This window comes from Mesoplodon mirus (genome assembly GCF_964341445.2).
Source record: "Mesoplodon mirus genome assembly, chromosome: 11".
Taxonomy (NCBI): Eukaryota; Metazoa; Chordata; class Mammalia; order Artiodactyla; family Ziphiidae; genus Mesoplodon; species Mesoplodon mirus.
Window position 1 is genome coordinate 8,235,327 of NC_138987.1, and position 22,990 is coordinate 8,258,316.

The 22,990-nt window shown below is 32.7% G+C and overlaps 1 protein-coding gene across 7 annotated transcripts in view; it reads right to left on the reverse strand.

Annotated features, from left to right (window-relative positions):
- The window catches only part of PPFIA2 (PTPRF interacting protein alpha 2), a 389,170-nt gene that overhangs the window by 80,068 nt on the left and 286,112 nt on the right, over window positions 1-22,990 (reverse strand). For all 7 annotated transcript variants that reach the window (XM_082636669.1, XM_082636667.1, XM_082636668.1 and 4 more), the window contains 7 exons: window positions 18,829-18,912; window positions 18,434-18,565; window positions 16,822-16,884; window positions 12,612-12,703; window positions 7,817-7,952; window positions 5,878-6,098; window positions 3,216-3,453 (listed from right to left, as the gene is read on the reverse strand). In XM_082636669.1, the coding sequence (XP_082492795.1) occupies window positions 3,216-3,453; window positions 5,878-6,098; window positions 7,817-7,952; window positions 12,612-12,703; window positions 16,822-16,884; window positions 18,434-18,565; window positions 18,829-18,912 (966 nt within the window). The remainder of the gene's footprint in view (window positions 1-3,215; window positions 3,454-5,877; window positions 6,099-7,816; window positions 7,953-12,611; window positions 12,704-16,821; window positions 16,885-18,433; window positions 18,566-18,828; window positions 18,913-22,990) is intronic.

Consider the following 22,990-nt stretch of genomic DNA (forward strand, 5'->3'; position numbering starts at 1 on the left):
ATGTATTTTATAAACACTCACTTTTGTCTCATCTACACAGGGATTTGGACCTTCTCGGGGTAGATATGCTGTTCCTATGTGATCTCAAACTTCCTGGCATCCTAACAAACTCTCCATTCCCAAATACCAAAAGCTCTGGCCTCAGTATATCATATTTCTGGGGCTGCTGTTTTCTTGTCAGTGCTCTTTTAGAGAATTTTTAAAAAACAGTTATTTATTTATGATCCTAGATAAAACTTATTCACTTAATATTTGTTAATTTTTCTTATGTAAGTAAAACATTCTACTAAACTATTCCATTATACTTTACATTTTTGTTGCTATTGAAAAATGGGTTGATTTATCTCATTCAATATTCTAATTAGATATCGCTAACATTTTATTTATGTCTATGGATTTGTGGTGAGGTAAAAGTAAATACAAATAGGCTTTATTATCAGGACAAATAATAATGTTTGCAAAACATATAAACATATACAATACGAATGAATACAATGTCTTATCAATCTCTGTCCCTCTGTCCCTAAAATTTCAAATTTTGCTCTGAATATTCAAACATGAATTATATGCAACAAAATTATTTTTTCTCCAATATTTTCTACAGGTAAAAGAAAACCTTCCTGTCTTTCACTATAACAATAACGAATTTGATGACAAAGTTTTGTTAGGTGATAAAGACTTCCTGGGTTTTATTTTTTGTTTTTCTGAGTCAGATATTAAACATTTTAAATATTTTTTTTACCCTCAGGAAATGCTCTAAATATCTGTATTTTTTTTTGAACTAGGTGTCTTATTTATTTATTTATTTGGTTGCACCGGGTCTCTTAGTTGCAGCAGCAGCCTCCTTAGTTGTGGGAGGCGGGCTCCCTAGTTGTGGCATGTGAACTCTTAGCTGTGGCATGCATGTGGGATCTAGTTCCCTGAGCAGGGATCGAACCCGGGGCCCCGTGCATTGGGAGCATGGTCTTAACCACTGCACCACCAGGGAAGTCCCTCTAAATATCTTTTAAGTACTCTAATTATAGTATAATAATGTTCATTTACCACTGATTTATTTATAACTAACTGCTCAAGAAAATGCATGAAAGCAGTGGAATCCTATTCATACATACACAAACATTATGTGTAAATGGCTATGAATATATTATTTTATTATTATAAAAATAATAACACTGTCAAGGGTTATAATGCTAATATATAATGAAAATATTTAAAAGGGCAAAATACTAGGTTGCAAAAATGTAAGGAAATAATAGCAATACAGAAATAACCAAAGTTTTCTTAATTTGAATGCTGACTAAATTATGCTCTGTGGGCCAATATTCTTACTGTAGCTTTGATAATAAGTAGGTCATCAATTACATATGGATAAACTAAGCCAGAGACAATATCATTTTTAGTTAATGAAATCAGATGGACGGTTCCTAGATTTCTAAAATAAGCAGATCATAATGTAGATCAGTATATTGGGTTAGTTTATCTTAGTACATTGGCTAAAAGTTTGTGCTGTATCTAGCTGGGATCAGCTCTGATTAGCTGGCCTTTGTTTGGACTTGCCATTGTCTGTGCTATCTACTTTAAAATATCTTTAATATCAAGTCTGGAAATAAGCAAAGAACAGTAAACTCAATGGCTTAAGGAGGTAAGTATTTCCTTTCAAAAATTGTTTTTCATCATTTCTCGTTTATACAGATTTACTTGCAAGTTCCGTAACTGTAAAGAGTCTGGATATGGGAAATATTGCCTCACCATATAAACAGTTTTCTGCTTCAATTCTCAGTCGCAAAGTTAAAGAAAAAGATATCTAAACTGATACACATAATAGAAATTTTATGAAGATAAAATTTTAAAACTTATTTACTTATAAGGTAGTTTTTCCCTTGGGGTGAGAGTATCATATATATACATACACACATACATATGCACATATGTGTGCATTTATATAAATTAATTCTAATGAAAATAATTTTTAAAGGTTTTTTTTTGCCACAATACACATTATTGCAACATATTTATTTAAAGATACCATTTAGAAATTGAGTTAAACTTCTTTGTTCAGATATTATACACACCCATATACACAGAGATGCAGGCATTGTGACACTTTTTATAGAAGTTTCACAGCCTTCTGACCGGAAACACTATATACACTTAATATTCTTCTGTCATATTATTAATTTCTCCTCCATTTGTTACATTTGTGCTAGATTTTTGCAGTATATAAACTATTAGTTGACCTATTTGCATTTTACTTAATCTCTATCCTCAAACTTTTATTTTTAATTGGAATTTTATTGTTTTAATAACATAGTTTTAATATTCATTAAGAAACATAGAATTTTACCTCCATAAAGAGTTCAGAATATTTAAATCTTCATTATTGTTGTCATTTCAACATATTTCCAGGTAATCAGAAAAAAAAAAAAACAATATATGCTTTTGAGTTAGCAAATATGAAAAAAAATCCAGCTCCTCTTGACTAGCTGTGTTGAACAAGGACAATTTACCCATACTCTCAACATTTCAGTTACTTTCACTCGAGATAATAACATTTTCAAATGTTATCACGAGAATCAAGTGACTAAACATCATGACATTCAGTAGTCATTCCACCTAACATTATTTTTAGCAAGGAGTACTCTGATTTTTTTTCTCTCTTATGTTAAGGGTACTTCCTAATTTAGGTTTCCAACTTTTAATCCGAAAAGAAGATATATGAAATAAAGAATTAAAGAACAAAGAAGGGTGAAAATGTTGACATGAATTATAAAACTCAATTGGGAAATTGCTGCTATTGTTGATAGCTCTTCTTTTAAAATTATATTATGTATATTATAAAATTATAACATTCTATGTTGGTGTATTGAAGCGATTATAATAAATAATTTTTGAAACTTATTGTGTTAAAAATAACCCACCCAGTCTCAATCATCAAGGTATCATCAGTAAAAATGAATTTAATGGTTTAAGTCATTCAGATTTCTGATGTGATATTTAGATTTCTGCTCTTCCATTTACTTATTATGTGACCTTGGGAAAGTTACACCTGTGTAGGCTTTGTTTCCTCACTTCATAGTGCGATTAATATTTGTATCTACCACATAGGTTTGTTGAGAAAAAAAATAAAACACACAGAAAGTCTTTAGACTAGAATAGATTTCAGCTAATGCATCAGTAATTCTAATGGAAGCAAAGGTTCTCTGGACACATCATACCAGTGTCATGACTCCCATCCGATCCATTTCCCTGGCAGGACTTCGAGGGGTGAGCTTTGGTGTTGAGTGTCCACTGGGGGGAGATGAACTGGCCAGCGAAGAAGCTGTAACAGAGGCAGTGATGGAGGTACCTGGGTGGACCCTTGCTAAATTCAGGCCTTCCAGACTCACACTAGCCACTCTATTCTCAATTTCTTCAGCACGTAACTCTGTAGATTCTTTTTCTTCCTGAATTAGTCTGAAAGATACAGTTTAATTTTGATACATTTTATGCTGTTATAATGTTAATCGGAAATTACTAAATAAATAAATAAATAACTTTGTGAACATTTTATATCAAATCTAATATTTTCTTTTTTCCCTAGGCAATATAACTTCAATAAATTCCAGAGACTTCCTGGCTGAAAATTAGAAAATCTTTCTTTTCAAATGATACATAATTCCTCCCAACTTTCATTTTCACCCCATTTCTATACTACCACCTGTTAAAACTCTTTTAAAACCTGAGTGCCTAGTTAATTTCTGCCACTAATCCTAATCTTACATTTGTACTCAGGAACAAATATATGAGACTTTTAGAAACACAAATCTCAACAAAGTCATTGAGTCTTACCTCCTATCCAATGAAAAAGTATAACTGATAGAATCCTCAATAAATGGTTATTCATAATTATAATTTGGCCAAATAAAACACTGACTTAGCCAAGTTGCCTTTACATAAGCACCAAGCAATTTAATAATGTAGATATGAGAGATAGTTAAAATTTTTTTAAAAAATACTGTTGCTATAAATGCTTTTGAGAAGACAAAACACTATTACTCTTTCTTTAAATGGGGAGAAGCTTCAAGAATATGTATACATTATTTATTACAAAGACACAAAGAATAAAGAACTTTAGCTGGGTTGCTTCAAGATCCTATTTAAGTTGAATCTATACACATTTTGCATATTGATATAATAAAACTGGGTACCAGTATAGTTTGTTTGAAAAATGGAGTTAGAAACCACCTCTTCTGAGATATTTTCCTCTTAACTACAAATGGCTTATTGTGATTTCCTATGATATAACCTTTAACTTCAAGGTTATGATCACTGCAAAGTTTTCTTTTTACGTATTTACTTTGGAAAAGTTTGGCAGTTTCTTACGAAACGTAACATACTCTTACCATATAAGCCAGTAACTGTGTTCCTTCATATTTACCCAAAGGATTTCAAAGCTTATGTCCACACAAAACCCTTTACACAGATGTTTAGAACAACTTTATCCATAATTGTCCAAACTTGGAAACAACGAAGATATCCTTCAGTAGGTGAATGGATAAATAAACTGGTACATATATACAGTGGAACAATATTCAGTGCTAAAATGTAATGAGCTATCAAGGCATGAAAAGACATGGAGGAACAATAAATGCATGTGACTAAATGAAATAAACCAATCTGAAGAGGCTACTTATTGTATGATTCCAAATATATGACACTCTGGAAAAGGCAACTATGGAGACAGTAAAAAGATGTTTTCCGGGGGTTGGGTGGGGGAGAGGGGTGAATAGGCAGAGCACAGCGAGTTTTGGGGACAGTGAAAATACTATGTCTGTACGATATCATAATGATGGATACACATTATTATACATTTTCCAAACAGCTAAGAGTGAACCATAATGTAAACTATGTATTTGAATGATATGATGTGTCAATGTAAGTTCATCAGTTGTAACAAATGTACCACTCTGGTTAAGGATGTTGATAATGGGGGAGGTTATGCACGTGGGGGGCTGGGGGTATATGGGAAATCACTGTACTTTTCCCTCGATTTTGCTGTGAATCTTAAACTTCTCTAAAAAATAAATCAATACAAATACTGAGGCAAATTTACTCTTAATTTTAATTTTTCACTTACACAAAGAATATGAATTCTGTTACTTTGAAGTTTATTTTCATGGTGCATTTTTTAACATCTTTATTGGAGTAAAATTGCTTTACAATGTTGTGTTAGTTTCTGCTGTATAACAAAGTGAATTCATGGTGCATTTTAACTTCACCCAAAGATCAGAATCCCAAAGGAAGGTTTAATTAAGTAACACAGTACAACATTATTAATGTTCAAACACATTCCAATGGAAAAACTGCCTCCTCTTCAAAAATGAAAAAGAAAAAGAAATTTTGTACTTTCAAATGATTGGTGGTAAATGATTCCAGAAAAACCTTCTGGTGACAGGCAATATGGTTCTGCTATACAAAAAATTGCAGTTTTAAACTCTAGGTATTCTATTAATTGTAAAGGAGAGTAAAACTTAGAGGAACTAGTTGAGTAAGAGATAGATTGAAGTTTAATCAAACAAAAAGTCCAATGCTACCCAGATTTTCAGTTTATTTGGAAAACTCATCAAAGATTTCACCTTTACCTCATTCTTTTATATTGCTCTAATATCATCATTAATCTGTATATTTTTCATATATGTTTCTTACAAAAGCTGTCCTAATTTAATTCCAGGAATTTGTGAAAATGCACATTCTTATTCAGTAGGTGTGAAGCGAGGTCTGAGATGCTGCAGTTCTAATAAGCTTTATTGGTGATGCCAATGTTTCTGATCTGATGATCACATTTTTAAAATCAAGGTCTTCTAATCACTTGAGACCATCAAAAATCATTGAACTCACCTGATTTCTTTGTTGATAGCATCCAACTGTTCCTGAAGCATCATGGCTAGGGTCTGGGCATCAGAATGACCACTTGGAGAGAGAAGATCCATTGAGCTAAAAATCGTTTCTCTATCATCATCATCAATGTCAGACATTTCTGTGTCACTTTCAAAAGGGTGGCTGCTTAGCACTCCAATTTGTTGAGTTCTATTCCATTCATGATCCCCAAGAGATTTCACCTAGATGGTAAAGGAACAATTACAGTATTTATCATGCTGCTCATTTTCAAAGCATTATTCTGAAAATAAAAACTAAAAACATACATGCTTCCTTTATAGCTTACTTGGCAAAGGTAGAACTGATTATTATTAATATTTTAATTTATCATTTCAATAAAATAGTTCCTTGAATACTTAAATAATGGTAGGTACTAATTTTCAGCATAAATATCAATATTTTAATAGGAATAAAAATGATAAACTTCTGCATGATTTTTAGTTCAACCCCAATTCAAGGCAGCAATTACTTTAAAGCATCTATGCAACATTTTAACTTGTTTTCTAATATAACAATCTCTATTCACTTGTACTTCAGCATTTTCATCTCTTATACTAATTAGGCTGAGGGTACCAATACTACCACATAATAAGTTACACAAGAATTCTCTCTCCAACATTCTAAGAAAGTATTAATAAAAATATTATGCAGAGGTTTAATTTCATCTCCAGTGCTCTGGTCACTTAAATGCCTCACTGATTTTTTTAAACCCAAGGCATACTACAATAATTTACATGACTATGTTTTTTAAATGAATATAATAAATCCTCCATGTGAACAAAAGTCTTGAGTAGCCAACAGACCAGTGCTTTTCAAGCTGTGGTCTGAAGGTAGGAGATGGTTGAAAGTAAGAGAGCAGTCCTAGATTTTCTGCTTTTTAAAAAATTGTTTTTCATTTTTGTGATGATGTAAAATGACTTTTGGGGGGACCACAAGATACTGCCCTGAGTAGTTACTTCAGATTTGAGGACCTGAGTAAGTACTTGTGTTACAAATTGTTTTGGTACCAAGTAGCACTAATTAATACCACATAAAACTGAGAAAAGGTCTGAGATGGATTTATTTATTCTTCGTTTGTTCATTTATTTATTTATCCATTCATTAGATATTGAATGCCTACTACAAGGGACTCACTTATACATGACATGTAGTTGCCAGCTAAAAAATCAAAGGATGTCAAGAGCCTTGTATAAATAAGGACAAGTTAGGTTATATAGTATTTTGGACCCATAAAAGAGGTTGAGGAAAACAAACTATACTTAGGGCACACAGGAACTATATATTACTTCTCTATAAAATGCAACTATATACTTACTCAACATATACAGCCTACAGATTTTAAGTTATTGGCTGAATGAAAGGCTGGCACTGCAGCTTATAATGAACAGTTTTCTATAAACACTTTCAACAGTCTGTGTACATTTTCCTCAAAGTGTTACTAAAACAGTAATTATTATTAAAATATGTAATTTTAATTTATGATATGAGTGCCATTGCTTAAATGCCCAAGCAAACCAAAAGCTCATTTGTTTGGCAATATGGCATAATAGATAAAAATATGGAATTTGAAATCACACGAATACAGGCTCAAGTTTTGACTCTATCACTTTAATGGCTGTGTAAGTCTGAACACTTAAAATTTCTCAGCTTCAATATTTTCACATCTGAAATTAGTATAAAATAGTATTCAATTTACAATGTTATGTGAATAAATACTTGGGACATACTTGGTTCAACTTTTGGTACATAGTAGGGGTTATACATTAGTTATAGTTTTTAAAATATGTTATATATCACACCTGAAACTAATAAAAATAAATTCTCTCAGTATTAAAATACTATCCAAAGTGGAAGAGTGCATTTACTTAAACCATCAAAGACTTGAAATAAAAAGTTTAACCTTTGGCTCATCTCTCCTCACACCCATGCGGCCTCTCCTTGGTCTTCTTATTACTTTAGTTGTTCTGTAATCAGACTGGCTGTCCACTAGGGATCCAACAGAATACCGCAGCTCAGCTGAGGTGTCTAGATGAGTTCTGGAAACAAGGAAAACATAAAATATGCTCAATCTCAAAAATTAAACTTACCAGCAAATCACTATCCACTGCTTAATTGGCAGTAAAGCACAAATCCTCAAAGGAAGAAAAAAAAAAACTTCAAGGAAGAAAATAAGTGTTGAAGTGTAACTCTCAGAGGTCTCTTCGGAGGCTTATGTCAGAAACCCCAGTCTCAGTTTCATTCTGAAGGTCAAGTTCATTTTCTCTTTTTAGAATATTAAAAAACCTTTCTGTTTATTAATCATTATTTTCAAAAGCAGTAGTCCAATGGAACATGTTAAGATTGACAACCAAAATCCATTGGCTTACATTCCGACAACTCTTAGTTTGAGCTATTTAGTGGATATCCCAGTACATGCTATTTATCAATGTATTTGTTTTAAATATTCCTTATTCAGCTAAGAGAAAAATGTGTAAACTTTTGGGTCACAAAATTATCTATTTTCCAATGTTTTATTTTTCAATTTAGGAAATCAACAGAATACTTAAAATCAGATTGGCCCAAGGTTAATAATCTTATTTTTTAAATAAAATAGGATTTTTCACCAGAAGAGTTTTTCAGCTTTTGATAAGATATTGTTCCAAAAAGATTAAGAAAAATCTTTTAATAAGCACATTTAATTCTGAAATCTGCTTAGAGATGAAACAGTTGGAAAATTCTAATTGGAAAATATTGTCAGACTGGTTTTCAAAAAACATGATAATAAAGTACACTGTAATCAAAGTGCACTAAAGGTTTCTCCAAGTATATTATTTATATAGAGATTTACAGCAAATTCAGTTTACTGCTACGATAATGATGATAATTACAAATGCAACATGCTGTCCTATAAAATGATCCATCATCATTAGGAAATATGCTTAAAGCCGTGTATTCTCTTGAACTTGGGGCTCCTGCTGATCTACTATGCTTTCACTCTTAGCTCTCTTTGTGAACAAAGACAAACATCCCCAAATATTTGGCAAGATTATAAAAGGTTAGGTGAGGTCTGGGTTCCTGAAAAAGTAGAAGACACTGACCTAACTGATGCATGTCTTTGTTTTGCCAAATTGGACATTAAAGCAAATGAACTAAAGAATCATCCCCCAAATAGATGACAGCTATTGTTTTTATAGCAGTGAACTTGAGACTTAGTCAAGCAAAATGGCTTTATTATGAATTAGTCATATATTAAAAACTAACCAACCAGGCCATAGTCATTAAATGGCACAACTCTCTGTCTTTATTTATAGCAGAGGGTATAAGTTTCATGAAGGCAAAGTTCAGATTTTAGTCACTATTGTATGCTCAAGAAGGTATTCCTAGAATACAATAAGAACTTAATAAATATCTGGTAAGACAATGAATGGATGCAATTGATTATAATACAATCCTAACTGTCTAGGTCAGAACATCCTAGGGACCTTTAGTCTGTGGCTGTTTAGGGTAATGTCTCTGTGGGTATCAGAGTAGAATTTCTAAAATTTTAACACATCATCCTAGGAGTATTGTTTTCTTGTTGTTTTATCTCTCAACTCCAAGTCATTTATAAAAACATGAAACAAAACACAGATCTGGTCCCATCAAAGCCCTGCTCAAAACTCTTCAGTGTCCTTACAAGGTCCTCTACCTGGGCCCCTCCTACTTCCCAGTTTCACTGCTAGTTACTCTCTGCCTTCTCTCTTCGTCTAGCTGTGCTGTCTGTCATTTTCTTCAAACTTATACTTTCTGTTGCTTTGAGCCTTAAAACATGCTATTCTTTCTGCCTGAAATCGTCTCTTCAAACATTTATGTGGTTACTATTCTTAAGGTCTCAGCTTAAAAGTCCCATCCTCATATACTATTATAGCTCCTGCTATTCCCTCTATTATAACAGTCCTCAAATTCATATTCCTGCATTTTCCATCTGGAACATGTATTCTTCACTACAATCACCACTGTATCTCCAATGTCACAGTCTCACAGGTAGAAAGTACTTAATTGATCTTGAGAGAACAAAGACCTGAACCAACACCAACTGTAGAAGAGCCATTGCTTATACTTCATCTAAAGCAGTTACCCGTCACCTCTCTCTTTTTATTCAACTCTGTGATCTGTCAGAGGCAGTATATCCATATATTTCAGTTTTAAAATTATTCTTGGTGTACAATATTTTGAGAGGCACTTGCAGATGTTAAGTTACAATACAGTCACTGGTTCCTTTAAACAAGGAACCAGGTAGTTTTCCCTCCTGAATCTCCTGTGACTCTTGAATATAATCTCACAAAGGAGCTTCAATAGATAAATCAAGCACGAATTTTCATAGAGAAAAGCTGTTACCCATTTCTCTGCTTCCTGGGATGTCCTTCATTGTCCTTTTCAATTATCCAGATCCTACCCTTTCCCCTGAGTTGAGCCAAATCAGCCTTTCTCGGCCACTCTGGAACTCATTTTACTTTCTTCTCAGATGAGATTCTGGTAGAGGATATTAGTCACTGATACTCACTTTAGCTCAACTCTTCTTACCCCCCCACCTGTAAGATCAAAAACTAGTAGATGGGGCTTCCCTGGTGGCGCAGTGGTTGGGAGTCTGCCTGCCGATGCAGGGGACGCGGGTTCGTGTCCCGGTCTGGGAGGATCCCACATGCCGTGGAGCGGCTGGGCCCGTGAGCCATGGCCGCTGAGCCTGCGCGTCCGGAGCCTGTGCTCCACGGCGGGAGAGGCCACAGCAGTGAGAGGCCTGCGTACCGCAAAAAACAAAAAACAAAACAAAACAAAACAAAAACTAGTAGATGAAGTTCTCATGCACTTTCTGTCTTCTTTATTGGTTTTTTTTCAATTATGTGCACTCAGAAATATGAATGTTCAAGAAATAATTGCTGTTTAATAAATATTCAGTTATCTCATTATAAATTAGCTATCTTAATAATTCCTATAGTACTTTATATTTGTGAGTTGATTTACTGTTTACAAAACACTTTTCTCACTTGTTTCATTTATCTGCAAAGTAATCTTGTGAGACAGATGTAAAATATTTTATAAAAAATATTTTTATATAATGCATGTAAATATACATATATATTTTATAAAAATTATTTTATATAATTATGTAAATATATATATATATATATATATATATTTGAACTTATTAAGGAAAAATGGGTTTTCCAAAATCAAACTGCTAGTTATTGTATGTCTAAGACCTAGGAATGTCAATTTTCTTATTTTTGGTCTAGTGTTGTTTCTATTACAATCCATTGTATCAAAGAATAGTTGTCCTGTATGTAGTTCCCAAGTTTCCCTGATGATCCTTCATTGTGGATTAATGTCACATTGTTAGGCTGCCATGATGACTCACTAAGGTGATGAACTTTTAGACAACACTTCTAGAACTCTGTATTTCTGAGACTGAAGGTCAAAAAGACAATGAAATGGCCATTTGGTCTTATTAAAATATGTCTCATTTGTTGACTGAATAATGCTAGTTCTATGTATTTACTCTGTTGGTATTTTATCAGCTCTTTCTCCTTTACCATCATCATCATCACCATGTATATCACTGAATTAATAGCCTCAGATATATAAACCATAATAAAACATTAGAAAAATAAACATTATTTTCAAAATTAAAAACCTACATATTTAAAAGTTCCTTGGGTATATTTATGCCTCCAGAACTGTATTCTTATACTAAACTGAATTCAAAATACTGTATTTTGTTCTTATTAATACTCACATTGAAGAGAATGTAAGCATCCTTAGGATTTTTTTAAATCTGGATTTTTCACCTGAACATCCAAAAAATGCTTTACTAGATATTCATTTATTCAACAATATCTATTGAGAGTATACTATATACAAGGTTTCTGTTTTTAGGTGCTGAGATTATAGTACTCAAAACAGACAAAATATTCAACCTTTGTGGAGCTAACATTCTTAGGATAAGCATCAAGAAAAATGGACTTTTAGAAATCTGTGGTGGTCAAAAGTTTCAAATAGCTGATACTGTGTTGTCTAACAAATAAATGCTCAAATGGGTGAATTCCTCTATGTTTTTTTATCAACTTTAAATAAAAGGCACTAAGCACAAAGGAAAATTATATGTGAATTATTGAGCTCGATCTGCCTATCTAGAGAGTAAACAAGGATCTCTTTGTTTTTTTTTTTTTTAAGATTAGGTATAGAGTCAAAGTAGATGAGTACAAACAAGTTTACTTGAAGTTTTTTTTTTTTTAAACACATTTAATTTCTCCTTCCCTCTTTATTGTAATTAGTTTAACAAAATAGTCAGATACTAAGTGATCATACCAATGTTTCTTCAGCAAAATTAAACATTGAAAACATTTCTGCATGTAGAGAAAATGACTCTTCCTGGAAAGAGACGTAATCTCTGTATATATGGATCCACTTCTTCATTTACAATATATAAGAAGACATAGTTCTATATATATTACAGAATATGAAAGGTAATAATTTATATTTTTATTGCATATTTGAGGGAAGCATTACTGAATTAGATAATTATTTTTGAGTGTAGAAACTGTAAATCAGTAATGGATCAAAATAGGGCAATGCCTGCTGAGAAACAGGAGGTACTTATTTATTTTACTTGAGGAGATATGAAACCATAAGGAAATTCAAATTGATTATTGGTGAAAAAGCTTTTTATTTAATGTTACCTTGATATTGTGGGTTCAATTAAAGAGCCAGTTCTCATTTTCAACTGGTCAAGTTCAGATCTCAGCTTTTCAATTTCTTCTGCTAATCTTTCCTAAAAATCAAAGAGGCGTTACTCAGATGATATGCATATGCCAATAGTACCAACACTCAACTATGATAAACCAAACAACCAAGCTTAATGACTTTTTAAAAATGGAAAAAATAATTAACATGTTTTTATTACATATTGTTAGACATGACAGCAAAAAAGTGCCTGATTTTCTCCTTGAAATGAAAATATGACAGCAGAAATCAATAAAATTTTATCTACATTCCCTAACATTCACTAATGCTAAGTTTTTCTAAACATATGGGAAAACTAAGGTCATGACCAGCTATGTATACATCACTTCAAAATCTGAGTAGAAAGTACAGCAGTTTAAAAAGTAAAGAAAAGGGGCTTCCCTGGTGGTGCAGTGGTTGAGAGTCCGCCTGCCGATGCAGGGGACGCAGGTTCGTGCCCTGGTCTGGGAAGATCCCACATGCTGCGGAGCAGCTGGGCCCGTGAGCCATGGCCGCTGAGCCTGCGCGTCCGGAGCCTGGGCTCCGCAACGGGAGAGGCCGCAACAGTGAGAGGCCCGCGTACCGCAAAATAAATAAATAAATAAATAAATAAATAAAATAAAGAAAAGGTCTTATTTCTACAGTAAGTAAAGGATTTCTACCATCCTATAATGGTCGAAGGACACATGGGTGAAAGAGAAGGAAGATTAAATTAAAAGGATGAGAAAAATATTATCACTTGATGTAAGTTAAAATTATTAGCTCGATATTGGTACAATAATTTATGCATGTGATAATTTTCTCAGATTGGCATTAACAGTTTCAGTCTGCAAATTTATGAAGATGAGGGTGATCTTATAGCCCTTAATTAAATACTCATGTAAGGACTTAATTTTGTTTTTGTGATTATAAATTTTATAACATTATAAATGTGTCCTTCCAGATTTTCTATTGCTGTTATTTTTCCCCCTCCATGTGGCCAATGCTGGACACTTTACTGGACTCATACTTCTTTTCTCACCACAATTTTTTGTCAATGTGGCCTTTGCAATGTTTCTCTTATCTGCTCCTTTTAAAATTCTTTCTACCACCATCCTACATTACACATGTTTTTACCTTTTTCCTGAATTATTTTACCAGCTTCAACGATGTATTGCTACCTTCAATCTCTTTCCCACACATTCCTCTGCTAGATGTATCATTTTAAAAAGCACGTTTGATCAAATAAAATCTTTGTTTATAATTATTTGATAGTTTCTTATTGCATTTATTAATTCATTTATTCATTATTTCCACAAATATGCATTGACCACCTCTTGTGTGATAGGCCCTAAGATATAATAGTGAACTAACAAATTTCTTGCCCTCATGTAATTTACAATCTAGCAGAAAAGATAGTAAACAATTTGGATTTATAGGATGTTGGTAGGAAGGAGAAAATAGGAGAATAATGGAAGGGCTCTCCAATAAAGTGATATTTTAGCAAAGACCTAGAGAAAGGGAGGGAGTTAAAATATACATTAAGAAAAGGAATGGCAGATAGAAGAAATGGCAAGTGCAAATGCCTCTTAGGAGGACTATTTTGGTGAGGGAGAGGATAAGGTGGTCATTGTGACTAGATTGGAGAGATTAAGGAGAGAGACAAATGGGAATGGATTTAGAAAATCATGCTTACAGGGTTTGGTAAGGGTTTGCAAACCACTTTTAAAGCGTTTGACTTTTACTCTGAGTGAGATAGGAAATGATTGGGGATTTCTGAGCAGAGAAATGACCTGATCATTCTGATGGCTGTGAAATGGACTGATGAATGGGACTGGGAAGTAGAGAAGATAAAAAATTATTATGTTCTTCCAAAAACAGGCAAGAGAATTATGGCTTGGATAACAATGGTGTTAGAAAGAGAATGACAAGGATATTGGTTGTATTTTGAAAATAGAATTAAGAGAATTTGCTATTGGACTGGCTATGGGGTGTGTGATAAAGAAAGAGGTCAAGAACAGCTCCAAAGTTTTTAGCCTGCGTAGTTAAGAGAAAGAAGTTGTGATTTACTGACAAGACTGCTGCTGGTGGTGATTAGGTTAGGTGGTGGTGGTGTTTGGGGGCTTGGGGGATTACTTGTTAAGACTGAGATGACCATGTGTCCAAACAGAGATACTGGGTTGACTCTTGAATATATGTACTCCCTCAGGGAAGAGGAAGTATAGTAGGTGATCTAAATTTGCAAATTCTCAATTTACAGATGGTATTTAAATCCATGAACTCACCAGGGACCGAACATAGAGAAGAAATCCAAGGACAGTCTTAGGAACTTCAAATTTTAGAGATCAAAATAATGAAGAGAAACATGAAAAGAAGAGGTTGAGTATATGAAGGATATTTACTAATAATGGACTGTGAGTTAAAGATAATTGAGTGAAAATTTGAGGAGTTATAGGAGATGTGGTTAGATGAGGAAATGTGCTCAGCTGTATGGAATGATATTCATAAATGAGGTATGACCTGGGATTTGCTGCCTCTAGTGATTGACATGAACAGGAATGCAAAGCATGGAATGATTAGTACTGCAGGTTGCCTGGGCAGACTTTTTGAGCTACAGGCTTGGGTAGGAGGTTGGGGAGTGGGTCCTGGGGATCTTGCCAGAAGCACACAGAGCTTTGGATAACATAACATTCCATAACAGGATTAAGTCCCGAATTCACAATCTGTTTACACCCTAGTTCTTTAAACACATACCAGTCACAGCAAACTTCTGGTGATTCAGCAAATCAACCATCTTTGTTTTCTCTGTGCTATTGCATGGTTATCGTCTTCTTCCCTACCCTTCTTTATTTGTTAAGATCAAATGTGCCTTCAAGAGCCTGATGAAATGTTATCTTCATTGTAGACTTTCTGAACTACTTCAGAAAGAATTAGATGCTATCTTCTAGGCACCATATTGTATTGCTCTAATACACCTATCTTTCGGGTTTAAGGGTGTGTACATCCTGACTGTGGTACTAAATAGTTATTTTTTAAATTAACATCATAATATGTAGTATTCAATACAGTTAAATGTACAATTGTTCTTTCTTATCTTTATTCTCTCATCTTTTCCAATACCTTCCAAATGACATACTGTTGCCAGACCTCCTTCCCTTCCCTCCTTCCTTCCTCTCTTCCTCCCTTCCTTCCTTCCTTCTATTACTCCCTCTCTCCCTCCTTTCTGTTTCCATTCCTTCCATCTTTTGTTTAATATACATCTATAAGTCACTTCTTAAGTCAGTGATTTTATATTATTTCATTTACTGATGCTTAACAAAATGAAATAAGACAAAATTGCTAACAAGAATTTTACATGTTAAGGAAGGAGGAAAACACATTAGCAATTAGAGCTTTTAACATTTTATAATCTGGTCCTTATCTGCCTAGTCTATCACATATCCTACAATAAGAATAACTGATTCCTGCCAAACGGTTATGTCCATTATTATTTAAGATATCAAACTCACTACTCACCTCCTCCCCACTCTAAGCACTTGCAAGCATGGCACAGGCACTGTATTTGAAAGCCTTGCAAAACAGTCCTATCTTTCCTTAAAGCATTCTGAAGCCTTCTTTATAGCAGCAATGTATATTGATCTCTCCTACCTGTAGTTCTTACTATCTTTCATTCATTTGACACTTGGCATCTGTGACTCTACAATTCATTGCTTTGTGTTTTCTCTCCTCAATTAGACTTTTCAGGTACTTTAGAACTAAGTTCATGTTTGCAAATATAACAGCACAATTTTATGCACAGTAGGTACTTAATACATTTCTGCTAAAATAATATCTCAAACTAGACACAAATCAGTGCATACATTTTTATCCCATTTATATAAAACATGAAAAAGTCAAAAACATTTTTCTCCTGTTAGAAGTCAAGATAGTGATTATCCTTTAGGATAAGAGTAGTGATTATATGCTAACTAAGTGGGGTTTCCAGGATGTTGATTTTCAGTGTGTTTGGTTTGTAAAAATTCATCAAGCTCTCCCTATATATGTACACTTTTCTGTATGTATAATATAAAAGTTAAAATATTTTTAAAAGATAACATCCTAAACTTATTTATTATCAAATTTATTTTATAACAAAATATTCACCAATGTAAAATAGAAAAGTGGGCAAAATGTAAGCTTCCATAATACCTTGTCATGTAAAGATTCTTCCAGGTTCTTTCTGAAAGTTTCTGATTCTTGAATTAAAACATTCTACAGAAAAGAAAAAAAACAGATAAATAATAAATAAAACAGAAAATAATTAAATGTGTAGATCAATTTTTTATCACTCAAGAATCTTCTTTGATTCCTTCCTTGGTGCATCTATTTTTTCATTTCCATGGAAACCAAGTTTCAATGGAATCTTTAAACAAGACACCTTAACATTTTTAGAAATACATAATTTAAATAGGAAATGTCATTTTGTAACACTTGGATTGACAAATAAGATAAATATTAACTTTTAAGCTATTTCTGACTGCCTCTTCGCAGTCTTTTTAAAATTTGAAATAATTAGGTTACTTTTCAAATGAGAAAAAGTGAATAAAAAGCAAAATATTAGCCAAAGCTATCATAGAGAAGAATTCAGATAAACTCATTTTTACTACCCAAAGAAAGAAGAAATTGTAAGATCAGATTATTTTAGAAGTTCAATTTCTGGAACTTTATTTCAAATACAGAATTAACAATTTCTAATAATGTTTAAATTATTAGATAAATAAAAATAAAATATTAGCTTTTTTAAAAACTAATGTTACATATCATAATGTGGAAATAACTTGCATCATAGATTTGAAAAAAATCCTTGCCATAAAAGTATTACTGTTGTAAAAGCTTTATGCTTTTCTTATAGTATTACAGAGCATGATTTAAAATAATGTATTCTTTTCAAATTTATAGAGTTAAATTAAAACAAGAGTGTGGTTATTGGCATGCATTTGGTGCTGAATGGGAAGAAGGCATGGCTTATGACTTCTTAATGGGTAAATTAATCAAACTACTTTAACATTTCATTGAAACATTTTTCCTATTTTGGTTTATTGTATGGAGCAGGGGAAAATGTCTAGCTTAAGTAGCGATTGGCATTCAATCTAAATTTCCAAAATGATTTCTCCACCTAGGTTTTAGTCCCTACCTTTTTTTATACTCTGGAATTGGCAACCAGCTCACTAGCTCTTGCTGGTCAGGTAGTCACCAACTATTAATCGGACATATTAACTGTGAATGAAATTGTAGATTGTACAGAAACACTTTTTTGGAAACAATGCAGCTGAAAGTTTTGCATTTCTAAACTCTGTGGTGGACTGACACTAGTGCTATTGGTGATATAAACTCACTCACATTTTGGCTTTTAGACTAGCAGTAGATTCAGTTACTTGAAACATTTGTATGGTTCAAAGCAAGCCTCCCCACACACTCCAAAATACTAATTTTTGTCTTACTCTTCTTTTTTGCACACCACGTGAAAGACAACTGAAATATTTTTATCACAAAAGTGCAACACTTTTTAATACCTTTGTCTTGTATGATCATGCTAATATGTAAGATTTATATACCATGTAACATTTTTTATTCATATAAAAATTGATCTTACATATTTTTACAGAAACTATTTGTTCACTTTTAAGAATATATCAGGCTTTTTTTAAATTAAGGAAAGTAAATGGATCATCTGAACAATGCAATGATTGTAGCAGAGTGTAAAACAAACATGATCATAAGAACATAGCTGATAATCATGTGATTCTACTGGTCCTTTTACCTTCTCTTCTAGAGCAGCCATTCGTTCCTTTAAGTGTAGCTGTAAGCGTTCATTGGATTCAGTCAGAAGTCTATCCACAGTATCGGATAATCTTTTGTTGTGTTCCTCATTCATTTTCTCTCTTTGCCTAGCCTTACATTCAAAAAATAAATAAATAAATTTAACATAAAAATCACTTAAAAATATTTGGGTTTGTTTTTGTATTTTTTCTAGCTTTAAAACTGGATTTAATTTTATGTCTGTTTTGATTAAATTGGCAGAAACTTTTTTTAATGCACAGGGCATATTCATATGATTTTAAATATAACCTATAATTGAGAAAGGCATTCAGTTCTTATATGTAGAATATAAATCCATAAACTGATGCTTGAGAGGGACGGTCTTAAAATACATACTCTTTGAAGTTCTTGATTTTTCTCTTCAAGTTGACCTTCTAGATGCCTCATACGTTCTTCAATGTTTCCATGTCTTTCTTCAGCCTGTTAAGAAATATGAAGAATGCACCTGACATGTAAGATATGGTTAACACTTTTCCTCTAAATAAACTGAAATAAAATGTAAAGCAAGCTACTACCAACCGCAAATGTAGTTTTCAAAAAATAAACTTTTTTTAAACAGGCAGCTGAACAGCATTGCTTGAAATGTGTCAGCTACAAAGGCCTGTTACATCCAAGCATCAGCAAAACATTGGAGTTATTTATGAGCAATGAAATCAGCCAAATGTAACATGCAGACTGTGCATGGTTTGAACACAAACCTGCCATTGTCCAATCTTAAGCTCCTGAAGCACTGAACTGCACAGATGGTCGATTATCAATAAATAAAAGTAACATAATTTTTACAAATGAAAAGAAAAACTTAGATGAATTCTATTTAGCAATAGAAAGTAAAGTCCAGTAGGACTACCTTCCTACGTATGGAGATCATTTCTTGTAGTTTAGCTTCCATAACATATTGATAATCATCAGATGAGGTAGAAGAGGTTGGATCAGACTAACGAGTCAAGGAAAAGGAGAGGGACAAAATTGAAAAATCAGAACTAAAGGCACTGACACTGAACAGAACATAGCACAGAATGCTTAAAAGAAAAATGTGACAGCAAATTTAATACTTTAATAGAATTTTATGTGGAAAGAACTACACTGAAATCTGGTGAACATGATGAAGTTGATGGTTATAAGTGAAAAATAATGATATGCTCAAATAAAAAGCTATCAACCTAAGGTATGGAAGGTTAGTGATGGCTGGCAATGAAAGACCACTACAGAATGAATTAAAGCAACTCTGAAAGAGTCATGTAATAATTGGAATTACGGGAAACCAAACACTAGAATATGTCTCTGATAGATTGTTAAAAGTTTAATATTTTGGTTTGTTTGTTTATCATATTACTTAAAAATAATGGAAACAAAGTACCTCAGTATTGAGGAGTAGGCCAAGGCAATGACTCAGGTGAAATAAATTTGGAACAAAATTTATTATAAACCCAGCTCTGTAGAAATCAGAGAAAAAGCTAAGCCACGGGGTTAATTATTATGAGTATTCTCCAATTCAAGCAGGATTGAGTTTCCTCAGCAGCACTGGCAAACTTGCAAAATGACTTCTGGTCTCTGAATACACACTATGGCTGTAGGTGTAGAACCTCAGTGCCTATTATTAGACATAGCCTTAATTCGACATTTTAAATGAAAATGATTAAAAGTCCTCAAATAAAGTGACAATAATGCTGTGAGGACAAGAAAACTTATTGTGAATTCTCCTGAATGATACTAGGGACCACTCTAAAACTGATTCTGCATTGATCTGTTGCTATGGCAACAAAATAGTTTGCCCTAAAGTGAATAGGCAGCACAGTGCCTTTTGTGAGCTAATGTTTGCCCAGTGCCAAGGTTAGTTACATGTCTTGGAGGTGAATGTCAGGTTACCACAGATGCAGAGTGCTCAACACATGTGACATTGCTGATAGCTGAATTGTATTAGTATGTTATGCACAGATCACATGTAAAGTTACATCAACATTTTAATCATAATTACAAGTTAAATAATCACAACAGTCAAAGTACCCTATGTCAGGATAACAAAATTTAACTCCAGAGCATATTCTATTACATTTTATAAGTTTATTCTAAAACAGTGAAACTTACTTTATGCAAATATAAGACTATATATAAATATATCATGCAGTACCTGAAAAGAAATAGTAACCTATTCATGTATTGGTTCATATGCATATGTACTATTTTATGCAACAAATTCCAACTTAATCTATAAAATAAACATTTAACATTTAACTGCTGTGCTTATGCAAATAATAACTCAACATTTGTATTTTGAAAGATTTTCCTTCTGATATTCTTATTTCATAAATCGGGAAAATAATGAAGAAATAACAAATAACAAATTTCTCTCCCCAGATTTCCAACAGAAGCAACACAGAATGCTACCATAGTCTTCAAATGCCACAAAATGATTTTATATTTTTTTAAATTTATAATTCAATTAAGAATACAGTAAATGGATCAAAATATTGCTGAAATTATATATTTTAAATTCTTAAACATATCTGTAATCTCTCAAAAGTACATTTTAACAAGCAGTTAATGTTATGACAATTAATCTGGTGACTGACTCAAGGTAGTCAAGGCATGAACATTTCAATTTCCAAAACTGTTTATTCAAATATACAAGTAAGTCAGTAGATCTTTCAAAGGTCCTTAAAACTTCTAGCTGTTTCCATCTTAACTACTGAAAACACACCAAACATTGTGAAAATTCACTTCAGAGATTAAACGAGAATTCTGTCATGTTTAAATCACTGTTATTGTTGTTACTTTTTATTGGTACTAAAAATGAATGAAATACCTTATGGAATTCAAGATGAATTATGTCCTTGCTGAGGAATATGCATTTTAATTAAAGAAGTAAACATCATAAATCATAAGACTGGGATCCCAAAATGTTTATTATTTAATTGTATATACACTCACCAAAGCCAAATTTTTAATTTTATCCCTAGCCATTATTCAACACTTCTGACTTTCTAAAAGCCTTAAATGAGCTTTAGCTACCTATTTTTACACACACACACACACACACACACACACACACCACTGGTAGAAAAAAAGATACTCATATCAACCAAAGAATAAATTCAGACATCATCTTTAAACAAACACTGATTCAATTTGCAACCACTATTGCTTTATGTTCACCTTAACCTTATGAAGACTGCAATTTAAGCAACTGGTGTAAATACTATAGTCACATAAGAACAATCTGCTATATTTTGACTCCTTGATGGGATATAGGGCTTATCTTGGTTTCACTCTTTAATGTGACAAGGCAATTTTCAAACGAGCTAAAGTTTTAGAAGAAAACTTTACAGTTTTCTTTTATGGGCAGAAATAGTTTTGAGAAGAATGTGAATATATTTGGAAATGGAGAAGCAATCAAATTTAAAGAGAGGAGGGCCGAAGAGAAGAAAACAATAGTGGCAGATAATAAAAGTAGAAAAAATACTTATAGACCAATTGAAATATATGAGGGATTGTTAACAATATCATTCAAAATATAGGAGAGGGCGCCTAGGTTTAAACTAAGCATAAATCATAAATTAGTGAGAAGTCAAAAACATTATGAAGTAGAAAAGACTATGGAGATCAATAATAAGATATTGAAAACCAATTGGAATTGAAATAATGAATAACTAAAACCGCTTCTAGAGACAGGCCCTAAAGGTCTTGAGAACAGAGATAAGAAAATGGTCAAAAATCATTTTAGCCATAAAGCTTGGGAGAGCAAATGAAAGACTGATCTTCAAATGTTATAAAAGGGTTACAAGCAGAGGGAGTATACTGAAAATAAAATCTCAGCACCAGAGGCGTGTGAATAATGGCGATAATCTAAAAACTGTATATCTGAAATAATGTTGATACTGAGCCAGTCAGGAGAGAAAGCAGTAAAAAGGACAAGCAGAGTGAATTCTAACATTTTCATACTTTTTAAGCGGGATAAAACTGCTGAAAAGTGAGGAAATCAAAAGTGTCTATTCCCTTTTAATTCCAGATGAAGTGGAATTTTAGCAATATATTATCAGGTAGGAGTGAACTGAGAACATTATTTTGGGTGCTTAAGTGAATATATGTATCAAATATGACCTCAATGAAATAAAATAGAGGGCAAAACAGATGAGACACCTATTTTAAGTTTTTTTTTTTACATTCTAAGTTAAGGATTCTTAGGAATATTTAAAGCCTCATATGACAAGTATTATATTTTAAATTATGCTTTATTCTCAATCCATCAGAGATTACTTTGGGGCAATTTTTTGCTGAATTTTAAATTGTGTTTTTGGGGGGAGAGATTCTGGACTTTCTTGTATTTTACTTATGACACTATTGATGATTATTTTACACTAAAATATTACAAAAGTTACTTTTATTATTTAGCCACTTGCCTAACTCCCCCTAAAATAGTTCAGTTCAATAAGATAACTCTTTATAAAAGTTCTTTATATTCCTCAGATGAAAAGCCTAAGTATACACATCTTAATCCATA